The sequence below is a fragment of the Zosterops lateralis genome (genome assembly GCF_965231275.1).
Source record: "Zosterops lateralis genome assembly, chromosome: 27".
NCBI lineage: Eukaryota > Metazoa > Chordata > Aves > Passeriformes > Zosteropidae > Zosterops > Zosterops lateralis.
The window spans coordinates 2,432,665-2,451,729 of record NC_139787.1 but is presented as its reverse complement, the minus strand read 5'-3'; the positions used below and the strand labels follow the sequence as shown (position 1 = coordinate 2,451,729).

Here is a 19,065-nt window from a genome sequence, read left to right as displayed (position 1 = left end):
TTTTTAATTAAGGAATTATTCAGAAGTAGCATCATTGTATGCAAATATATGCAAATACACAATTTGAATACCATGAATAATAACTACATAAATTAAAGTATAGATGCATATCGTTATGTATCTATGTAAAAATAATATAAATATTATCTTTAAGTTATTATATATTATAATATATTTGCATCTAATTAACAACTGACCTTTAATGAGGCCAAGAATTGGATTTTTCTGGTCAAGAGTTGGAAAGTGACACCAAAAATGGCCTTTTTAAATTGAACTTTTTACATATTTGGGGACATTTGGGGACATTGGGACAGGGGACCACTGAGGATAAAGAACATGGGGACATGGGGACAAGGGGACGTTGGGGACATTGGGAAAAGAGGATGTGGGGACATAAGGACAAGGGGACATGAGGACATTAGGGATATTGGGATATTGGGACATGGGGACACTGGAGACATTGGGGACATTGGGAAAAGGGGAAAGGAGACATGGGAAATTGGGATGTGGGGACAGGAGGACATGGGGACATTGGGACAAGGAAAATGGGGACATTGGTGTTACTGGGACATTGGGGACATTGGGGACATTGGGAATACAGGGAGATTGGGAGAGGGGGACATGGGAACACTGAGGTACAGGGACAGGGGGACACTGGGGACACAGAGACATTGGGGACACAGGACACAGAGAAATGGGGACATGGGGACCTGGGTACACAGAGATACAGGGACATGGAGACACAGGGACATGGGGACAGGGGGACATTGGGGACATAGAAACATTGGAGACATAGGGACAAAGGACACAGGGAAATGGAGACATAGGGACATCTGAACATTGGGACAGGGAGATATCGGGGTACTGGGATGTGGAGATGGAGGAAACGGGGACATTGGGACAGGGAGAAATGGGGACGTGGGTACGCAGACATACAGGGACATGGAAACACAGGGACTTGAGGACATGGGTCCCAACACAGGAACACGAGGACACGGCACACGGGGACAGGGGACACTGAGGGGACACTGGAGGGGACACTGAGGGGACACAAGCCCAGCACCAAACCCGGGCCTTTGTTTACACCGCCGCCATCTTTGCCCGCAACATGGCGGCGCCCACAGCGGCCTCACGGCGGGGGCGGCCCGGGCTCTCCGGGCGCAGCTCCCAAACCCCTCCGGGACCGACGCGCCGGGCGGGGGTTCCGCAGCCTCGAGAGGGTCCAGCCCCGTCCCCGCGCCCCTTTCACTGCCCTCACCGACCGCCGCCCTCTCCCAACATGGCGCCGCCCTCACCCAAGATGGCGGCGGGGGCAGCGGAAGCCTCGCCGTGTAAGATGGCGCCGCGCGCGGCCCCGCGCGCTAAGATGGCGGCCGGCGGCGAGGGCGGCCCTGCCCTCACCCAAGATGGCGGCCCCGCGCTGCCCGGAGCGGCGCCCCGGCCCAAGATGGCGGCGCGAAGCCGGGCCGGGGCCGCGTGAGGGGGGAACTTCCGCCCGCGCCCAAGATGGCGGCGCGGCGGCGCCGTGCGCATGTGCGGGGCCCATGGCGAGACAAGGGGCCGAAGGCGCGCAGGGCCCGAGGCCGAGAGGTACCGGGGGGGCCCGGGGGGTCCCGGGGGGCGAACCGCGCCGGGAACGGGGACACGGCGACCCCGGGACGGCCCCGGCCGCGGGGGAGGGAGCGGCCGCGCCCGGCGGGCCCGCGGGGAGGGGCGGGGGGGGTGACCCCCCCCTCGGGCTCGCGCAGCGGGTTGTCACCGTCACCCCCGGCCGTGTCCCCTCCCCCCGGTCGGTTCCGAGCCCCGCCGTGTGCCGGTGTCACCGCCCTGCGTGTCCTGCCCCCCTCCTCCGCTTTGTCACCCCGGGCTGTCCCCCCCGCCCCGCCGTGCCCGTGTCGCCCCCGCTGCGTCCCCTCCCCCCGCTTTGTCACCCCTTTGGTGTCCCCTCCCCTGTCCCCCCCCCCCTCCCCCCCGCTTTGTGTGTCCCCGTTCTGTCGCTGTCACCCCTTTGCTGTCACCCCCCCACCCGGTGTCCGCCCCTTCCCCCCCGGGTCTGTCACCCCCCTTGTGTCACCCCCGCCCTGTCACTGTCACCCTCCTTGTGTCACCCCCCTTTGTGTGTCCCCGCTCTGTCACCCCCTTCCTGCCCCCCCCGTCCCCCCAGCTCTGTCACTGTCACCCCTCGGCAGTTTTGTCACTCCCCTTCATCTCCCCCCCCCTCCCCCCCGCCAACGTTGTGTCCCTCCCCGGGGTTTGTCACTGTCACCCCTCTTTGTGTCCCCCCCTCCTCTAAATGTCCCCTCACTCTGTCCCCCCATAACCCTCATTCCTGTCCCCCTGTCACCCCCATCTGTCACCCTCCCCCAGTGACCCCAAACTTGTCACCTCCCCTGGTGTCCCCCCCCCGTTTCCCCCGTCCCGGGGGAGGTGACAAGGGACAATTGTCCCTCCCCCCAGGGTGACAGGAGGGGGGGCCGTGGTGTCACTGCCACCGCTCGGGGTGTCCCCAGCCCAGGTGACAGCGGGGACACTGAGGGTGTCCCTGCTGGGGGGAGGTTACGGCCACCAGAGTGTCACCCTGGGGGAGCTGGTGGGTTTGGGGACAAACCGTGTGGATTTGGGGACAAATCATGTCAGTTTAGGGTCAAGTCATGTGGGTTTAGGGACAGATCATGTGGGTTTGGGGACAGATCATGTGGGTTTGGGGACAGGTCATGTGGGTTTGGGACAAATCATGTGGGTTTAGGGACAAATCATGTGGGTTTAGGGACAGGTCAGGTGGATTTGGGAGAAATCATGTGGGTTTAGGGTCAAGTCATGTGGGTTTAGGGACAAATGTGGGTTTGGGGACAAGTCATGTGGGTTTAAGACAAATCATGTGGGTTTAGGACAAATCATGTGGGTTTGGGGATAGGTCAGGTGGATTTGGGACAAATCATGTGGGTTTGGGGACAAATCATGTGGGTTTGGGGACAGGTCAGGTGGGTTTAGGGACAAATCATGTGGGTTTGGGGACATGTTGTCACCTGGGCTGGAAGGGGAGAGTGAGGGGACACCTGGAAATGTGGCTGTGGCTGGTCACAAGTGTCCCTTGCTGGTGGCCAGTGGTCAGTTGTGGTGGCCAGTGGTCAGTTGTGGTGGCTGGTCACAGTGGCCACTGTCCTGCTGTGGTGACCAATGTCCCATGGTGGTGGCCGGTGTCTGGTCAAGGTGGCTGGTGTCCCATCCCGGTGTCCCACCCCAGTGTCCCATCCCAGTGTCCCATCCTGGTTCTGTCTCCATGTCCCAGTTCCTGTTCCCGTTCCTGACCCCCTGTGAGCCCATGTCCCTGTCGTGTCCCCATCCCAGTGTCCCTGTCCCCATCCCAATCTCCCTGTCCCCATCCCAGTGTCCCTGACGCCCCTGTCTCTGGCCTCCCTGTGTCCCTGTCCCCATGTCCCTGTCCCTGACCTGTATCCCCACCCCTGACCCCCCCTTGTCCCTATATGCCTGTTCCCGTGTCCCTGTCCCCATGGATATGTCCCTGTCCCCCTGTGTCTGTATCCCAGTATCCCTGGGTGTCCCTGTATCCCTGTACCCCCATATCCCATGTCCCAATGTCCCCATGTCCCTGACACCAGTGTCCCAATATCCTGGTGTCCCAATGTCCCTGACCCCAGTGTCCTTGTATCCCAGTGTCCCTATGTCCCTGGCCTCAGTGCCCCAATATCCTGATGTCCCTATATCCCAGTGTCCTGATGTCCCTGACCCCCGTGTCCCTATATCTGGTGTCCTGTTATCCCAGTGTCCCTGTATCCTGTTATCCCTGTGTCCCTAACCCTGGTGTCCCTGACCCCGGTGTCCCTGTATCCCAATGTCTGTATATCCCAATGTCCTAATGTCTCTGACTCCGGTGTCCCTATATCCCAGTGTCCCCAGCCCGACATCCCTGTGTCCTCATGTCCCTGTGTCCCCATGTCCTGATGTCCCTGACCACAGTGTCCCTATGTCCTGGTGTCCCTGTGTCCCGATGTCCCAGTGTCCGACTGTCCCCATGTCCTGCTGTCCCTGTGTGCTGGTGTCCCTGTCTCCCATTGTCCCTAACCCTGCTGTCCCTCACCCTGATGTCCCTTGTGTCCCTGTGTCCCTGGCCCTGCTCTCCCTCTGTCTCCATGTCCCTGTGTCTCCATGTGCCACTGTCCCTGTGTCCCCATGTCCCCGTGTCTGTGTCCCTTCTGTCCCTGACCCCACTGTCCCTGTGTCCCACTGTCCCTATGTCTCTCTGTCCCTTTGTCTCACTGTCCCTGACCCTGCTGTCCCTGCTGTCTCCATGTCCCCATGTCCCCGTGTCTGTGTCCCTGCTGTCCCTGACCCCACTATCCCTGTGTCCTGCTGTCCCCGTGTCCCCATGTCCCTGTGTCTCCACTGTCTCTGACCCCACTGTCCCTGCTGTCTCCATGTCCTGCTGTCCCTGACTCCGCTGTCCCCATGTCCCTGTCCCCATGTCCCTGTGTCCCCATGTCCCTGTCCCTAACCCCACTGTCCCCATGTCCTGCTGTCCCTGACCCAGTGTCCTCGCTGTCCCCATATCCCCGTCCCCGTGTCCCCATGTCCCCGTGTCCCTGTCCCTGACCCCACTGTCCCCATGTCCTGCTGTCCCTGACCCAGTGTCCTCGCTGTCCCCATGTCCCTGTCCCCATGTCCCCGCTGCCCCTGACCCCACTGTCCCCATGTCCCCATGTCCTGCTGTCCCTGACCCAGTGTCCTCGCTGTCCCCATGTCCCTGTCCCCGTGTCCCTGTCCCTGACGCTGTGTCCCCGCAGGGCTCTGAAGGCCGTGAGGCTGCTCCGCTCCCGCCCCACTGATGCCCGAGGGAGCCGAGCCATGAAGGGGTGAGTGGGACCCCAAAACTCCCCTGGGACCCCCAAAATCTGACCTGGAATCCCAAAATATGATCTGGGACCCCCAGATCTGCTCTAGGACCCCAAAACTCACGTGGGACCCCAAAATCTGCTCAGGGACCCCAAAACTCACCTGGGACCTCCCAAAATGGCAACAGGACACCCCCAAATCTGACCCAGGACCCCAAAAATCTGACCTGGGACTCCCCTAAACTGCCCCAGGATCTCCAAGTCTCACCTGGAACCCCCCAAAACTGCCCTGAGACCCCCAAATCTGACTGGGGACCCCTCAAAATTACCCAGGATCTTCCAGAACTGGCCAGAGACACCCATGAAATGGCCCCAGACCCCCAAAGCCACTTTAGGACAACCCAAATCCAATCTGGGACCCCCAAAATGGCTCCAAGACCCCCTAAAACTGCCTTAAAACTCCCCCAAATCTGCCCTTGGACCCCCCAGAACTGCCCCAGAACCCCTTAAACAGCCCCAGGATACCCCAAAACTGCTCCAGAACCTCCAGATCTGATCTGAGACCCCCAAAAACTGCCCCAGGAGCCCTTAAACAGCCCAGGACCCCCAAAAACTGCCCCAGGACCCCTTGAACAGCCCCAGCATCCCCCAAAACTGCCCAGGAGCCCTTTAATGGCCCTTGGATCCACCCAAATTTACCCCAGGAGCCCCCAAAACTGCCCCAGGATCCCCCAAAACTGCCCCAGGAACCCTTGAACAGCCCAGGACCCCCAAAAACTGCCCCAGGAACCCTTGAACAGCCCCAGGATCCCCCAAAACTGCCCCAGGAACCCTTGAACAGCCCCAGGACCTCCCAAAACTACCCCAGGACCCCCCAACTCTGATCTGGAACCCCAAAATGTCCCCGAGACCCCTCAAACAGCCCCAAGACCCCTCCCTCAAATCATCAAAGGGATCCCTCCCCTGCTCTGGGACCCCCCAAACTGCCCCATGGGGGGCACACACGAGGGGTGGGTGATTGGGGGTGTCCCAGATTTGGGGTTTGGGGGTTTTGGGGGCTCAGGGACCCCCCTGACTGTGGTGTCCCCCCCACCCCACCCCACCCCAGGCAGCAAAAAGCAGCCGAGACGGAGGAGGGGACGGTGCAGATCCAGGAAGGTGAGGGGGGACCCCGGGACTGGGGTCTGGGGGGGATTTGGGGGGGTTTGGGGGTCTTTGGGGGGGGATTTGAGGCAGTTTTGGGGTCTTTGGGGGGGATTCGTGGGCCTGTGGGAGGATTTTATGGGTTTTTTTGGGGGGTTATGGGGGATTTGGGGAGGTTTTGGGGGATTATGGGGGATTTTTTTTTTTTTTTGCTGGGGGTTTATGAGGGGGCTCAGAGGGCTTATGGGGGATTTTGGGGAGCTGTGGGGGCATTAGGGGTTATGGGGGATTTGGGGTGGTTTGGGGGTCTTTGGGGGGGATTTGGGGCAGTTTTGGGGTCTGTGGGGGGATTTGGGGGGCTGTGGGAGGATTTTATGTTTTTTTGGGGGGGTTATGGGGGATTTGGGGAGGTTTTGGGGTCTTTGGGGGGGATTTGGGGGGCTGTGGGAAGATTTTATTGGTTTTTGGGGGGTGTTACGGGGGATTTGGGGAGGTTTTGGGGTCTTTGGGTGAGTTATGGGGGGATTATGGGTTTTATTGGGCAGTTTTATGGAGGAGCTCAGAGGGGTTATGGGGGGTTATGGGGGATTTTGAGGAGCTATGGGGGGGTTGGGGGTGTTATGGGGGATTAGGGGAGGTTTTGGGGTCTTTGGGGGGATTTGGGGGGGCTGTGGGAGGATTTTGTGGTTTTTTTGGTGGGAGGGGTTATGGGGGATTTGAGGAGCTTTGGGGGTCTTTGGGGGGGTTTCAGGGGGCTGTCATGAGATTTTATGGGGTTTTGGGGGGGTTGTGGGGCAATTATGAGGAGTTTTTGTGGTTTATGGGGGGGCTCAGAGGGGTTATGGGGGATTTTGGGGAGGTTAGGGGTTTGGGGGGAGGTTTATTGGGGATTAGGGGAGGTTTTGGGGTCTTGGGGGAAGTTATGGGGGGATATTGGGTTTTTGGGGGGGTTATGGGGGATTTGGGGAGGTTTTGGGCGTTTTGGGTGAGCTATAGGGGGATATTGGGGTTTCTTGGGGGGTTTTAGGTGAATTATGGGGGATATCGGGGGGTTTGGGGGGACTGTGGGGTTTTTTGGGGGTTTGTTGGGTGGGCTCGGAGGGGTTATGGGGGTTGGGGGGTTTGTGTGAAGATTAGGGGAGGTTTTGGGGTCTTTGGGGGAACTATGGAGGGGATTAGGGGGTTTATGGGGGATTTATTGGGGGATTAGTGGAGATTTTGGGGTCTTTGAGGGGACATTGGGGTTTTGGGGGGATATTTTGTGGTTTTTTGTGGTTTATGGGGGGCTCAGAGGGATTATGGGAGGGTAATGGGAGATTTTGGGGAGCTATGGGGGATTTTGGGAGGTTTTGGGGTGTTTGGGGGTTTTGGAGGGCTGTGGGGGATTTTTTTTTGGGGGGGGTTGTGGGGGAGTTACAGGGTTTTCTTGGAGTTTATGGGGGGGTTCAAAGGGGTTTTGGGGTTGTTGAGTGAGTTATGGGAGGTTACAGGGTCTGTGGGGGTCATGGGATCTGTGGTGGGGTTATGGGGTCTGTGGGAGGTTACGGGGTCTGTGAGGGGTTAGGGGGTCTGTGGGGGGTTATGGGGTCTGTGAGGGGTTAGGGGGTCTGTGGGGGGTTATGGGGTCTGTGGGGGGGTTATGGGGTCTGTGGGGGGTTATGGGGTCTGTGGGAGGTTACGGGGTCTGTGGGGGGGTTATGGGGTCTGTGGGAGGTTATGGGGTCTGTGGGAGGTTACGGGGTCTGTGGGGGGTTATGGGGTCTGTGGGGGGGTTAGGGGGTCTGTGGGGGGTTATGGGGTCTGTGGGGGGTTATGGGGTCTGTGGGGGGGTTAGGGGGTCTGTGGGGGGTTATGGGGTCTGTGGGGGGGTTAGGGGGTCTGTGGGGGGTTATGGGGTCTGTGGGGGGGTTATGGGGTCTGTGGGGGGTTATGGGGTCTGTGGGGGGGTTATGGGGTTTGTGGGGGGTTATGGGGTGCTGTGGGGGGTTATGGGGTGCTGGAGGGGCTATGGGGAAGTTCAGGGGGTTCTGGGGGTCTTTGGCTTTGGGGGAGGCTCATGGGGGGTTATGGGGTCTGTGGGGGATTATGGGGGACCTTTGGGGTTTGTGAGGGGGCTGTGAAGGGGTTGGGGGGGTGATCTTCCTCATCCTCCCCATTCCCATGTCCCCTCCCCATTTGGGGTGCCCCTCCCCAGTTTTGGGGTGCCCTCTCCCTATTTTGGGGCATGTCCCCCCAATTTTGGGTGCCCCTTCCATATTTTGGGGTGTGTCCCCTCTATCCCATGTCCCTCCTCCCAGTTTGGGGTGTGCCTCCTCTCCAATTTTGGGTGTCCCTCCCCATTTTGGGTGCTCCCTGCTGAATTTCAGGTGCCCCCCCAATCCCGTGGGCTCCCCCCCATCCCATCCCCCTCCCCATTTTGGGTGCCCCTCTCCAATTTTTGGGTGCCCCTCCCAATTTTTGGGGCGCCCCTCCAAAATTTGGGTGCCCCCGCCCATTTTGGGGTGTGTCCCCCCAATTTGGGTGTCCCTTTCCCAGTTTAGGTGCTCCCTCCCCCAATTTGTGTCCCCCCTCCCCAATTTTGGGTGCCCCTCCCAATTTTCTGTTCCTCCCAATTTTTGGGTTCCTCCTCCCCAATTTTTGGGTTCCCCCTGCCCATTTTGGGTCCCCCCTCCCAATTTTGGGTCCCCCCTCCCCAGTTTTGGGTGCCCCTCCCCAATTTGGGTCCCCCGCTCCAAATGTTCGATGCCTCCTGCCCAATTTCAGGTGCCCCCCAATGCCGTGGGCTCCCCCACAATCCCATCCCCCTCCCCAATTTTGGGTTGCCCCCAGTCCCACGCCCCTCCACCCAATTTTGGGGTTCCCCCTGCCCATGTTGTCCCCCAGGCTCGGTGGCCACCGGGGAGGACCCCACCAGCGTGGCCATCGCCAGCATCCAGTCGGCCGCCACCTTCCCCGACCCCGGCGTCAAGTATGTCTTCAGGACCGAGGGCGGCGGCACACAGGTACCGCACCTGGGGCACCTGGGGACACCTGGGATACACCTGGGGCACCTGGGGGGATCCTGGGTACACCTTAGATACACCTGGGGGGATCCTGGGTACACCTGGGCACAGCCAGGATATACCTGGGCGTGCTTGGGGGAACCTGGTGGGGCTTGGGGGGAACTTGGGGTACACCTGGGATACACGTGGGGCACCTGGGGTACACCTGGGGGGCAGCTGAATACAGCTAGATACACCTGGGCACACCTGGGATACACCTGGGGGGATCCTGGGTACACCTGGGGGCACGCAGGTACCACACCTGGGATATACTGGGCACACCTGGAGCACCTGGGGGGATCCTGGGTACACCTGGGCACACCTGGGGGGATTCTGGGGGCACCTGGGATACACCTGGAGACACCTGGAGTGACACTGGGGTGGCTCTGGGGAAGTCTCTGTGTCACACCTGTGTGAGCTCTTCTGATCCAGGTGGTGACACCTGGGCCCTGAGAGGACACTCAGGGGACACCCAGGGGACACTGGGAGCGGGTTTGGGGTCTCTGCGTCACACCTGAGTGTCCCACCTGTCCCAGGTGATGCCCCAGGTGATCCAGATGGTGACAGACACCTGCCCCAACTTGGAGCTCACCTGGAGGACTTTGGGGGGGGCACTGGGGGAGTTTGGGGTCTCTGTCTCACCTGTTCCAGGTGATGTACCTGGATCACCCAGGTGGTGACACCGAGGGGGTCTCTGTCTCACCTGTGCAGGTGATGTACTGGGTGATCCAGGTGGTGACACTGGGGGGTGTGGGGTCTCTGTCTCACCTGTATCTCACCTGTCCCAGGTGATTTACCTGGATCACCCAGGTGGTGACTCTGAGGGGTTTGGGGTCTCTGTCTCACCTGTGTCTCACCTGTCCCAGGTGATGTACCGGGTGATCCAGGTGGCTGATGGGCAGCTGGATGCGCAGACCGAGGGCACCAGTGCCATCAGCGGCTACCCGGCCACACAGTCCATGACTCAGGTGTGTCACCTGGCCACGCCCCTGCCACACCCACTGCCACACCCACTGTCCCCATCATCCCTGTGCCCCACACATGACAGAGGTGTGTGTTACCTGGCCACGCCCCTGCCACACCCACTGCCACACCCACTGTCCCCATCATCCCTGTGCCCCACACATGACACAGGTGTGTGTTACCTGGCCACGCCCCTGCCACACCCACTGCCACACCCGCTGTTGCCATCTTCCCTGTCTGACCACTCAGTCCATGACTCAGGTGTGTCACCTGGCCACGCCCACTGCCACACCCACTGCCACACTCCCTTGTGTCACCTGTTCCCCACCCAGTCCATGACACAGGTGTGTCACCTGGCCACGCCCACTGCCACACCTGCTGTCCCCATTGTCCCCATCCTTGTCTCACCACTCAGTCTATGGCCCAGGTGTGTCACCTGGCCACACCCCCCCACCACACCCCCCTCCATGCCCTGCCACCACCCTGGGCCTCACCTGTGCCCCACCCAGTCCATGGCCCAGGTGTGTCACAGGGCCACACCCCCCTGTTCTATCCCACCCGTGTCACCTGTGCCCCACCCAGGGGTGACTCGGGTGTGTCACGGGGCCACACCCCTCATCCCACCTGTGCAGCAGGTGGTGATCCAGGTGCACTGAGGGGAGTGGCTGTCCTTGTGACACCTGTGCCCCTGGGGCTCTGTGTCTCACCTGTGCTCTGTGTCTCACCTGTGCCCTGGGGCTCACCTGTGCCCTGGGGCTCACCTGTGTCACCTGTGCCCCACCCAGTCCCTGACCCAGGTGTACTGTGTCCCCATCCCATGTGTCACCCTCACCTGCCTCACCTGTGCCTCACCTGTCTCACTTTTCCCACCTGTGCCAGGTGATGATCCAGGTGCATTGTGGGGTCTGGCTGTCCCCATCCCACCTGGGCTGCTGGGGTTCACTTGTGTCCTTGTGTCACCTGTGTCTCAACTGTCCCACTCCTGCTCACGTGCCTCACCTGTGCCCCTCTGTCCCACCTGTGTCTCACCTGTGCCGTGTCCCACCTGTGCCTCACCTGTCCCACCTGTCTCTCACTTGTCCCACCTGCCTCTCACCTGTCCCTCACTTGTGTCTCACTTGTCCTACATGTCTGACCTATGTTCCACCTTTCCCACCTGTCTCACCTGTCCCATTTGTGTCTCACCGTTCTCATCTGTCCCACCTGTGCTTCACTTGTGTCTCACTTGTCCCACCTGTGTCCCACCTGTCCCACCTGTGTCCTGCCTGTCCCTCACCTGTGCTTCACCTGTGTCATTTGTCCCACATGTCCAGCCTGTGTTCCATCTCTCACTTGTCTCACCTGCCTCACCTGCCCCTGCCCTGGCCCTCATCTGTCCCTCACTTGTCCCACCTGTCCCTTTCCTTGGCCTCACCTGTGTCTCACTTGTCCCGTGTGTGTCTGACCTGTGTCCCACCTGTGCCACACCTGTCCCTCACCTGTCTCACCTGTGTATCACCTGTCCCTCATGTGTCCCACTTGTCTCACTTGACCCATCTATGTCTCACCTGTCCCTCACCTATCCTTCATCTATGTTTCATTTATCCATCACCTATCCCTCACTTGTCCCACCTGTCCCTCAGCTGTGCCTCACTTGTCCCACCTGTGTCCCACCTGTGTCCCACCTGTGTCCCACCTGTGTCCCACCTCTCCCTCACCTGTCCCACCTCTCCCTCGCCTGTCCCCATGTCCCCCCCGTCTCACCTGTCCTTCACCTGCCTCACCTGTCTCACCTGTGTCCCACCTGTCTCTCACCTGTCTCACTTATCCTTGCTCTATCCCTCACTCGTCCCTCACGTGTCCCACCTGGGTCCTGTCTCACTTGACCTATTTATGCCTCGTGTCCCACCTGTGTCACCTGTCCCCCACCTGTTTCACCTATCCCTCACCTGTCCCAACTGTCTCACCTATCCCTCACCTGTGTCCCACCTGGGTGGGTTTGGGGGACACCTGGATAGGTTTGTATCCCACCTGTCCCCCACCTATCCCTCACCTGTCCCACCTGTCTCACCTGTCTCACCTGTCTCTCCCACCTGTCCAGGCGGTGATCCAGGGCGCGTTCACCAGCGAGGACGCCGTGGAGACGGAGGCGGCGCCCAGCGAGACCCACTACACCACCTACTTCCCTGCCACAGGTGTGGGGGACGGCACCGCCACCGCCGCCACCGCCGTGGTCACCACCCAGAGCTCCGAGGGGCTGCTGGGACAGCCCACGCCCACAGGTGGGCACGGGACACCTGGATGGGTGTGGGGACACCTGGGCGGGGTTTGGGGACACCTGAATTGAGTGGTCACCACCCAGAGCTCTGAGGGGCTGCTGGGACAGCCCATGCCCACAGGTGGGCATGGGACACCTGGGCGGGTTGTGGAGACACCTGGGTGGGGTTTGGGGACATCTAAATGAGGTTTGGGGACACTTGGGTGAGGTTTGGGACTCACCTGTCCCAGTTTCGGGGCATCTGAATGGGCTTTAGGGACACCTGGATTGGAATTGAGGACACCTGAATTGGGATTGGGGTCTCACCTATGTAATTGGGGTCTCACCTGTGGGATTTTGGTCTCGCCTGTGATATTTGGGGTCTCACCTGTGCTGTTTGGGGCTGCAGGGCAGTTTTTCGTGATGATGTCACCACAGGAGGTGCTCCCGGGGGGGGCCCAGCGCTCCATCGCCCCCCGCGCACACCCCTACTCCCCGTGAGTACCTGGGCACACCTGGGACAGCTGGGATACACCTGGGATACACCTGGGGGCAGCTGGGATACACCTGGACACACCTGGGGATAGCTGAGGACACACCTGGGGACAGCTGAGGACACACCTGGGGACAGCTGGGGACACACCTGGGGACAGCTGGGGTACACCTGGGACACACCTGGGATGTACCCAAGGACACCTGGACATGCTGAGGCACACCTGGGGACACCTGGACACACCCAAAAACACCTGGGGCAAACCTGGGACACACCTGGGCACACCTGGGACACACCTGGGCACACCTGGGATACACCCAGGCATACCTGGGTGCACCCAGGCCACACCTGTGCCCACCTGTGCCCCTCTCCACAGGAAGTCGGAGGCTCCCCGAGCCACACGGGACGAGAAGCGCCGGGCACAGCACAACGAAGGTACCGGGACCCCAAAGGGGCACCCCAACCCCAAAGGGTCACCTCGGGGTCATCCTGACCCCAAAGCATCACCCTGGCCCCGAGGGGTCATCCCAGGGGTCACCCTGGCCCCAAAGGATCACCCCAACCCCGAGGGGTCATCCTGGGGTCACCCCAACCCCAAAGGGTCATCTCAGGGTCAACCTGACCCCAAAGGGTCATCCTGACCTCACAGGGTCACCCCGGCCCCAAAGGGTCACCCTGATCCCGAGGGTCACCCTGACTCCAGAGTGTCACCCTGACCCCAAAGGATCATTCCCATCCCGGGGGCCACCCCAATTCCCAATTCCTCCAGTCCTCCATTCCCAGTCCCTCAACCCCAACTGGGAATCCCCCATTCCCAATTCCGCCATCTCCAATCCCCCATTCCCCCTGGGAATTCCTGTTCCCAATCTCCCATTCCCAGTCCCCCAATCCCCCATTCCCATTGGGAATTCCCAGTTCCCCATTCCCAGTCTCCAAATCTCCCATTCCCAATCTTCCATTCCCAGTCCCTCAATCCCCCATTCCCATCAGGAATTCCCAATTTCCCATTCCCATTAGGAATCCCCATTCTCAATTCCCCCATTCCCACTGGGAATTCCGCCATTCCCAATCCCCCATTCCTACTCCCCCATTCCCGTTGGGAATTCCCCCGTTCCCATTGGGAATCCCCATTCCCAGTCCCTCATTCTCACTCCCCATTCCCATTGGGAATTCCCCATTCCCACTCCCCCATTCCCATTGGGAATTCCCTGTTCCCATTGGGAATTCCCTGTTCCCATTGGGAATTCCCTGTTCCTAGTGGAGCGCCGGCGCCGGGACAAGATCAACAACTGGATCGTGCAGCTCTCCAAGATCATCCCGGACTGCTCCATGGAGAACACCAAATCTGGACAGGTCCCTTCCTCCCCAAACCCGGGACTGACCCCAAAAACAGGGGACTGACCCCAAACCCCGGGACTGACCCCAAACCCTGGCACTGACTGACCCCAAACCCCGGGGAGTGACCCTAAACCCCCGGGAACTGACCCCAAAGCCTGGGACTGACCCCAAACCCCGGGACTGACCCCAAACCCCGGCACTGACCCCAAACCCCGGGACTGACCCCAAACACTGGGAGTGACCCCAAACCCTGAGACTGACCCCAACCCCTGGCACTGACTGACCCCAAACCCCGGGACTGACTGACCCCAAACCCCAGGGACTGACCCCAAACCCGGGCACTGACCCCAAACCCCAGGGACTGACCCCAAACCCGGGCACTGACCCCAAACCCTGGCACTGACCCCAAACCCCTTTTCCTGACCCCACACCCTGGGGACTGACCCCAAACCCGGTTCTGACCCCAAACCTGGGCACTGACCCCAAACCCCTTTTCCTGACCCCACACCCTGGGGACTGACCCCAAACCCGGTTCTGACCCCAGACCTGGGCACTGACCCCAAACCCCTTTTCCTGACCCCAAACCCGGGGACTGACTGACCCCAAACCCTTTTTCCTGACCCCAAACCTGGGCACTGACCCCAAACCCCTTTTCCTGACCCCAAACCCGGGCACTGACCCCAAACCCCGTGACTGACCCCAAACCCGGGTTGCAGAGCAAGGGCGGGATCCTGTCCAAGGCCTGCGACTACATCCAGGAGCTGCGGCAGAGCAACCTGAGACTGAGCGAGGAGCTGCAGGGCCTGGACCAGCTGCAGATGGACAACGAGGTCCTGCGGCAGCAGGTGCGACACTGGGACCGACTGGGATGGGACTGGGACACACTGTGAGGGACTGGGAACAGGATTGGGATCATTGGGATGGAGTTGGGGTCATTGAGATCATTGGGATCAGGCCTGGAGCAGCTGCAGATGGACAAGGTCCTGCAGGAACAGGTGGGACACTGGGATGGACTGAGAACACTGGGAATGGGATTTGGGTTACTGGGATCATTGGGGTGGGATGTGGGTCATTGGGATTGGGTTGGGATGGGACTAGAGTCATTGGGATCAGTGGGATCAGGGCTGGACCAGCTGCAGATGGACAACAAGGTCCTGCGGCAGCAGGTGGGACACTGGGATGGACTGGGATGGGACTGCAAATGGGATTGGGGTCATTGGGGTGAGATTGGGGTCATTGGGATCAGGGCTGGACCAGATGGACAACGAGGTCCTGCAACAGCAGGTGGGACACACTGGGAACACTGGGATGGGACTGGGAGCACTGGGAATGGGATTGGGGTCATTGGGATGGGATTGGGATCAATGGGATCGGACCTGGACCAGCTGCAGATGGACAGTGAGGTCCAGCGGCAGCAAGTGAGACTGGGACCAACTGGGATGGACTGGGCAGGACTAGGAACGCAATTGGGGTCATTGGGATGGACCAAGAATGGGACTGGGATCATGGGAATGGGACTGGGGTCATTGGGATCAGGGCTGGACCAGCTGCAGATGGACAGTGGGGTCCTGCACCAGCAGGTGGGACACTGGGACAACCGGGATGGACTGGGAACAGAGTTGGGATCATTGGGATGGGATTGGGGTCATTTGGATCATTGGGATCAGGGCTGGACCAGCAGATGGACAACAAGGTCCTGCACCAGCAGGTGAGACGGACTGGGAACGGGATTGGGATGGAGTGGGAATGGGATTCGGGTCATTTGGATGGGATTGTGGTCACTGGGGTCAATGGGATCAGGGCTGGACCAGCTGCAGGTGGACAACAAGGTCCTGTGCCAGCAGGTGGGACACTGGGCTGGACTGGGATGGACCAGGAATGGGACTGGGGTCATTGGGATGGGACTGGGGTCATTGGGATGGGATTGAGGTCAATGGGGTTGGGGCTGGACCAGCTGCAGATGGACGACGAGATCCAGCGCCAACAGGTGGGACCAACTGGGAGCACTGGGATGGGGACTGGGGTCATTGGGATCATTGGGGTGGGATTGGGGTCCTTGGGATGAGACTGGGGTCACTGGGATGGGATTGGGAATGGGATTGGGATCGTTGGGATCAATGGGATCAGGCCTGGACCAGCTGCATATGGACAACGAGGTCCTGCAGCAGCAGGTGGGACCAACTGGGAGCACTGGGATGGACTGGGACGGACTGGGAATGGGGTAGCGGTCATTGGGATGGACTGGGAACAGGATTGGGGTCACTGGGATCAGTGGGATCAGGGCTGGAGCAGCTGCAGACAGACGAGGTCCTGCCCAGCGGGTGGGACCAACTGGGAGCACTGGGAGCACTGGGGGATATTTTGGGGTCCAGGGGGATATTTTGGGGTCCAGGGGGATATTTTGGGGTGTGGGGAGGGTCTGACCCCCCAAACCCCCCCATCCAAATCCGTGTGGAGGAGCCAAAGAACCCTTGGGGTTACTGGGGGTTACTGGGCTGTACTGGGAGCACTGGGGGGGAAATTTGAAGTCACTGGGAGGTATTTTGGGGTCCTGGGGGTGTCTGACCCCCCCAAAATCCCCGTGGAGGAGCTGAAGAACAAGAACTGGCTGCTGTGGGTTTGGGTTACTGGGCTGTACTGGGAGTGCAGTGGGGGATATTTTGGGGTGCAGGGAGATATTTTGGGGTCTCTGACCCCCCTGACCCCCCCACACGCAGGTGGAGAAGCTGAAGAACAAGAACCTGCTGTGGGTTTGGGTTACTGGGCTGTACTGGGCTGTACTGGGAGCACACTGGGGGGTATTTTGGGGTGCAGGGGGATATTTTGGGGTGCCTGACCCCCCCCGACCCCTCTGGGACCTGTCCAAACGCAGGTGGAGGAGCTGAAGAACAAGAACCTGCTGCTGCGGGCGCAGCTGCGCCAGCACGGGCTGGAGATCGTCATCAAGAACGACACCCACTGACCCCCCAGTGCACCCCCGGGACCCCCAAACCTTCATCATTCACCCCCCGCACCCAAAACCCCCCCCCCGAATCCCCAAAAATCCCCCCCGGCAGCCCCTCCCCCCCCGCGCTCGGATCTGCCCCTCCCCCCTCCCCAAATCATGACCGTGTGACCCCTCCCCCACCCCCCCCTCCCCCCCCGCGTGCTCTGGGGGGGCTCCGAGACCCCCTCCCCTCCCCCACCCCCAGAATTCCCCAAAATTCCTCAAATTCGCCCCAAAATCCCCTTCCAGTGCCGCCCCTCCCCCCACGCTCTCGGCCCGGTGGGCGCCGGCCCCTCCCCCACCCCCAGGGAACCCCCCCTTAAAAATTTTGGGACCCCTCCCCCCCCTAAAATTGCCCCTCCCCCCAAAAAAGGGGATTTGGGGTCCCCCCTCCCCTCCCCCCCGGCCCTGGGGGGGTTGGGGTGTTGGGGGAGGGGATTTGGGGGGATTTTGGGGGGATTTTTGGGGTGTTGGGACCCCCCTCCCCCTCACTCCCCTCCCCCACCCCCCCTTTTCCCCCTCCCCCCCCTCGCGGGGTTTTGGGAAAAAAAAAAAAATTTTTTTTTTTTTTTTAAACTCTCGGAATTGCAAAAAAAACCAAACAAAAAAAAAAAGAAACAAAAAAAAAAGAAACAAAAAAAAGCAAAGTGGAAAAAGAAATAAAAAATAGGGATTTGTTTGTTTTAGGTCCTCCAGGTTCTTCCCGACCCCAAAACGGCCCTGAATCCCCCAAAGGGACCCCAAAATTCCCTTGAAAGCCCTAAAGGGACCCCAAAATTCTCCTGAATACCTTAAAGGGACCCCAAAATTGCCCTAAATTCCCCCTGGGGCCCTAAAGTTCCCCTGAATTCTTCAAAGGGACCCAAAAATTCCCTTGAAACCCCTAAAGAGACCCCAAATTTCCCTTGAAAGCCCTAAAGGGATCCCAAAATTCCCTTGAAACTCCTAACAGGTCCTCAAAATCCTCCTGAATCCTTTAAGGGACCCCAAAATTCCCTTGAAACCCCAAAGGGACCCCAGAGTTCTCCTGAATCCCCTAAAGGACCCCAAAATCCTCCTGAATCCTTTAAGGGACCCCAAAATTCCCTTAAAACCCCCAAAGGGAACCCAAAACTACCCTGAAACCCCTAAAGGGACCCCAAAGGTCCCTTGAATTCCCTAAAGGGACCCCAAAATTGCCCTAAATTTCCCAAAGGGACCCCAAAATTTGCTTGAAACCCCTAAAGAGACCCCAAAACTCCCCTGAATTCCTCCAGGAACCCCAAAATTCTCCTGAATCCACCCAGTGAACCCCAAAATTCTAAAAAAAAAAAAAAAAAACCAAAAAAAACCTGAAAAAATCCTGATTCCATCAAGGAAACCCAAAATTGCCAGAAATTCCCCCAGAGGGACCCCAAAGCTCCCCCAAATCCCCTAAAGGGACCCTAAAGCTCCCCTGGATCCACCCAGGGAACCCCAAAATTTTCCCACATTCCTTCAGGGACACTAAAAAAATCCTGATTCCCACCTGGGAACCCCAAAATTGCCGGGAATTCCCCCAAAGGGACCCCAAAATTCCCCTGAATCTCCCAAAGGGCCCCAAAAATCTCCCAAATTACCTCAGAGGGGTCACTGGGGGGGTCACTGGTGGTCACTGGGGGGTCACTGGTGGTCATTGAAGGGTCACTGAGGGGGTCACTGGTGGTCACTGGTGGTCACAGAGGGGTCACTGGTGGTCACTGGTGGTCACTGGTGGTCACAGAGGGGTCACTGGTGGTCACTGGGGGGGTCACTGGTGGTCACAGAGGGGTCACTGGTGGTCATTGAAGGGTCACTGAGGGGGTCACTGGGGGGTCACTGGGGGGGGTCACTGGTGGTCACTGGTGGTCACTGGTGGTCACAGAGGGGTCACTGGTGGTCACTGGGGGGTCACTGGTGGTCACTGGGGGGGTCACTGGGGGGGTCACTGGGGGGTCACTGGGGGGGGTCACTGGTGGTCACTGGGGGGTCACTGGGGGGGTCACTGGTGGTCACTG

General features: G+C 59.6%; 1 protein-coding gene across 1 annotated transcript; it reads left to right on the top strand.

The window, feature by feature from the left end:
- Positions 1–1,534: 1,534 nt before the first annotated feature.
- On the top strand, positions 1,535–18,624 carry USF1 (upstream transcription factor 1). The gene is made up of 11 exons (XM_083879069.1): positions 1,535–1,590; positions 4,803–4,871; positions 5,959–6,008; positions 8,877–8,995; positions 9,901–10,002; positions 12,078–12,258; positions 12,643–12,730; positions 13,103–13,161; positions 13,985–14,079; positions 14,781–14,909; positions 16,937–18,624. Exons 2-11 carry the CDS (start codon positions 4,864–4,866, stop codon positions 17,024–17,026), a joined length of 921 nt encoding a protein of 306 aa, XP_083735195.1. The 5' UTR covers positions 1,535–1,590; positions 4,803–4,863; the 3' UTR covers positions 17,027–18,624.
- The last annotated feature ends 441 nt before the right edge of the window (positions 18,625–19,065 follow it).

Coding starts and splice junctions, on each gene's coding strand:
- USF1 (XM_083879069.1), top strand. Junction 6,009..8,876: donor GACGGTGCAGATCCAGGAAG/GTGAGGGGGGAC, acceptor GTTGTCCCCCAG/GCTCGGTGGCCACCGGGGAG. Junction 8,996..9,900: donor CCGAGGGCGGCGGCACACAG/GTACCGCACCTG, acceptor CACCTGTCCCAG/GTGATGTACCGGGTGATCCA.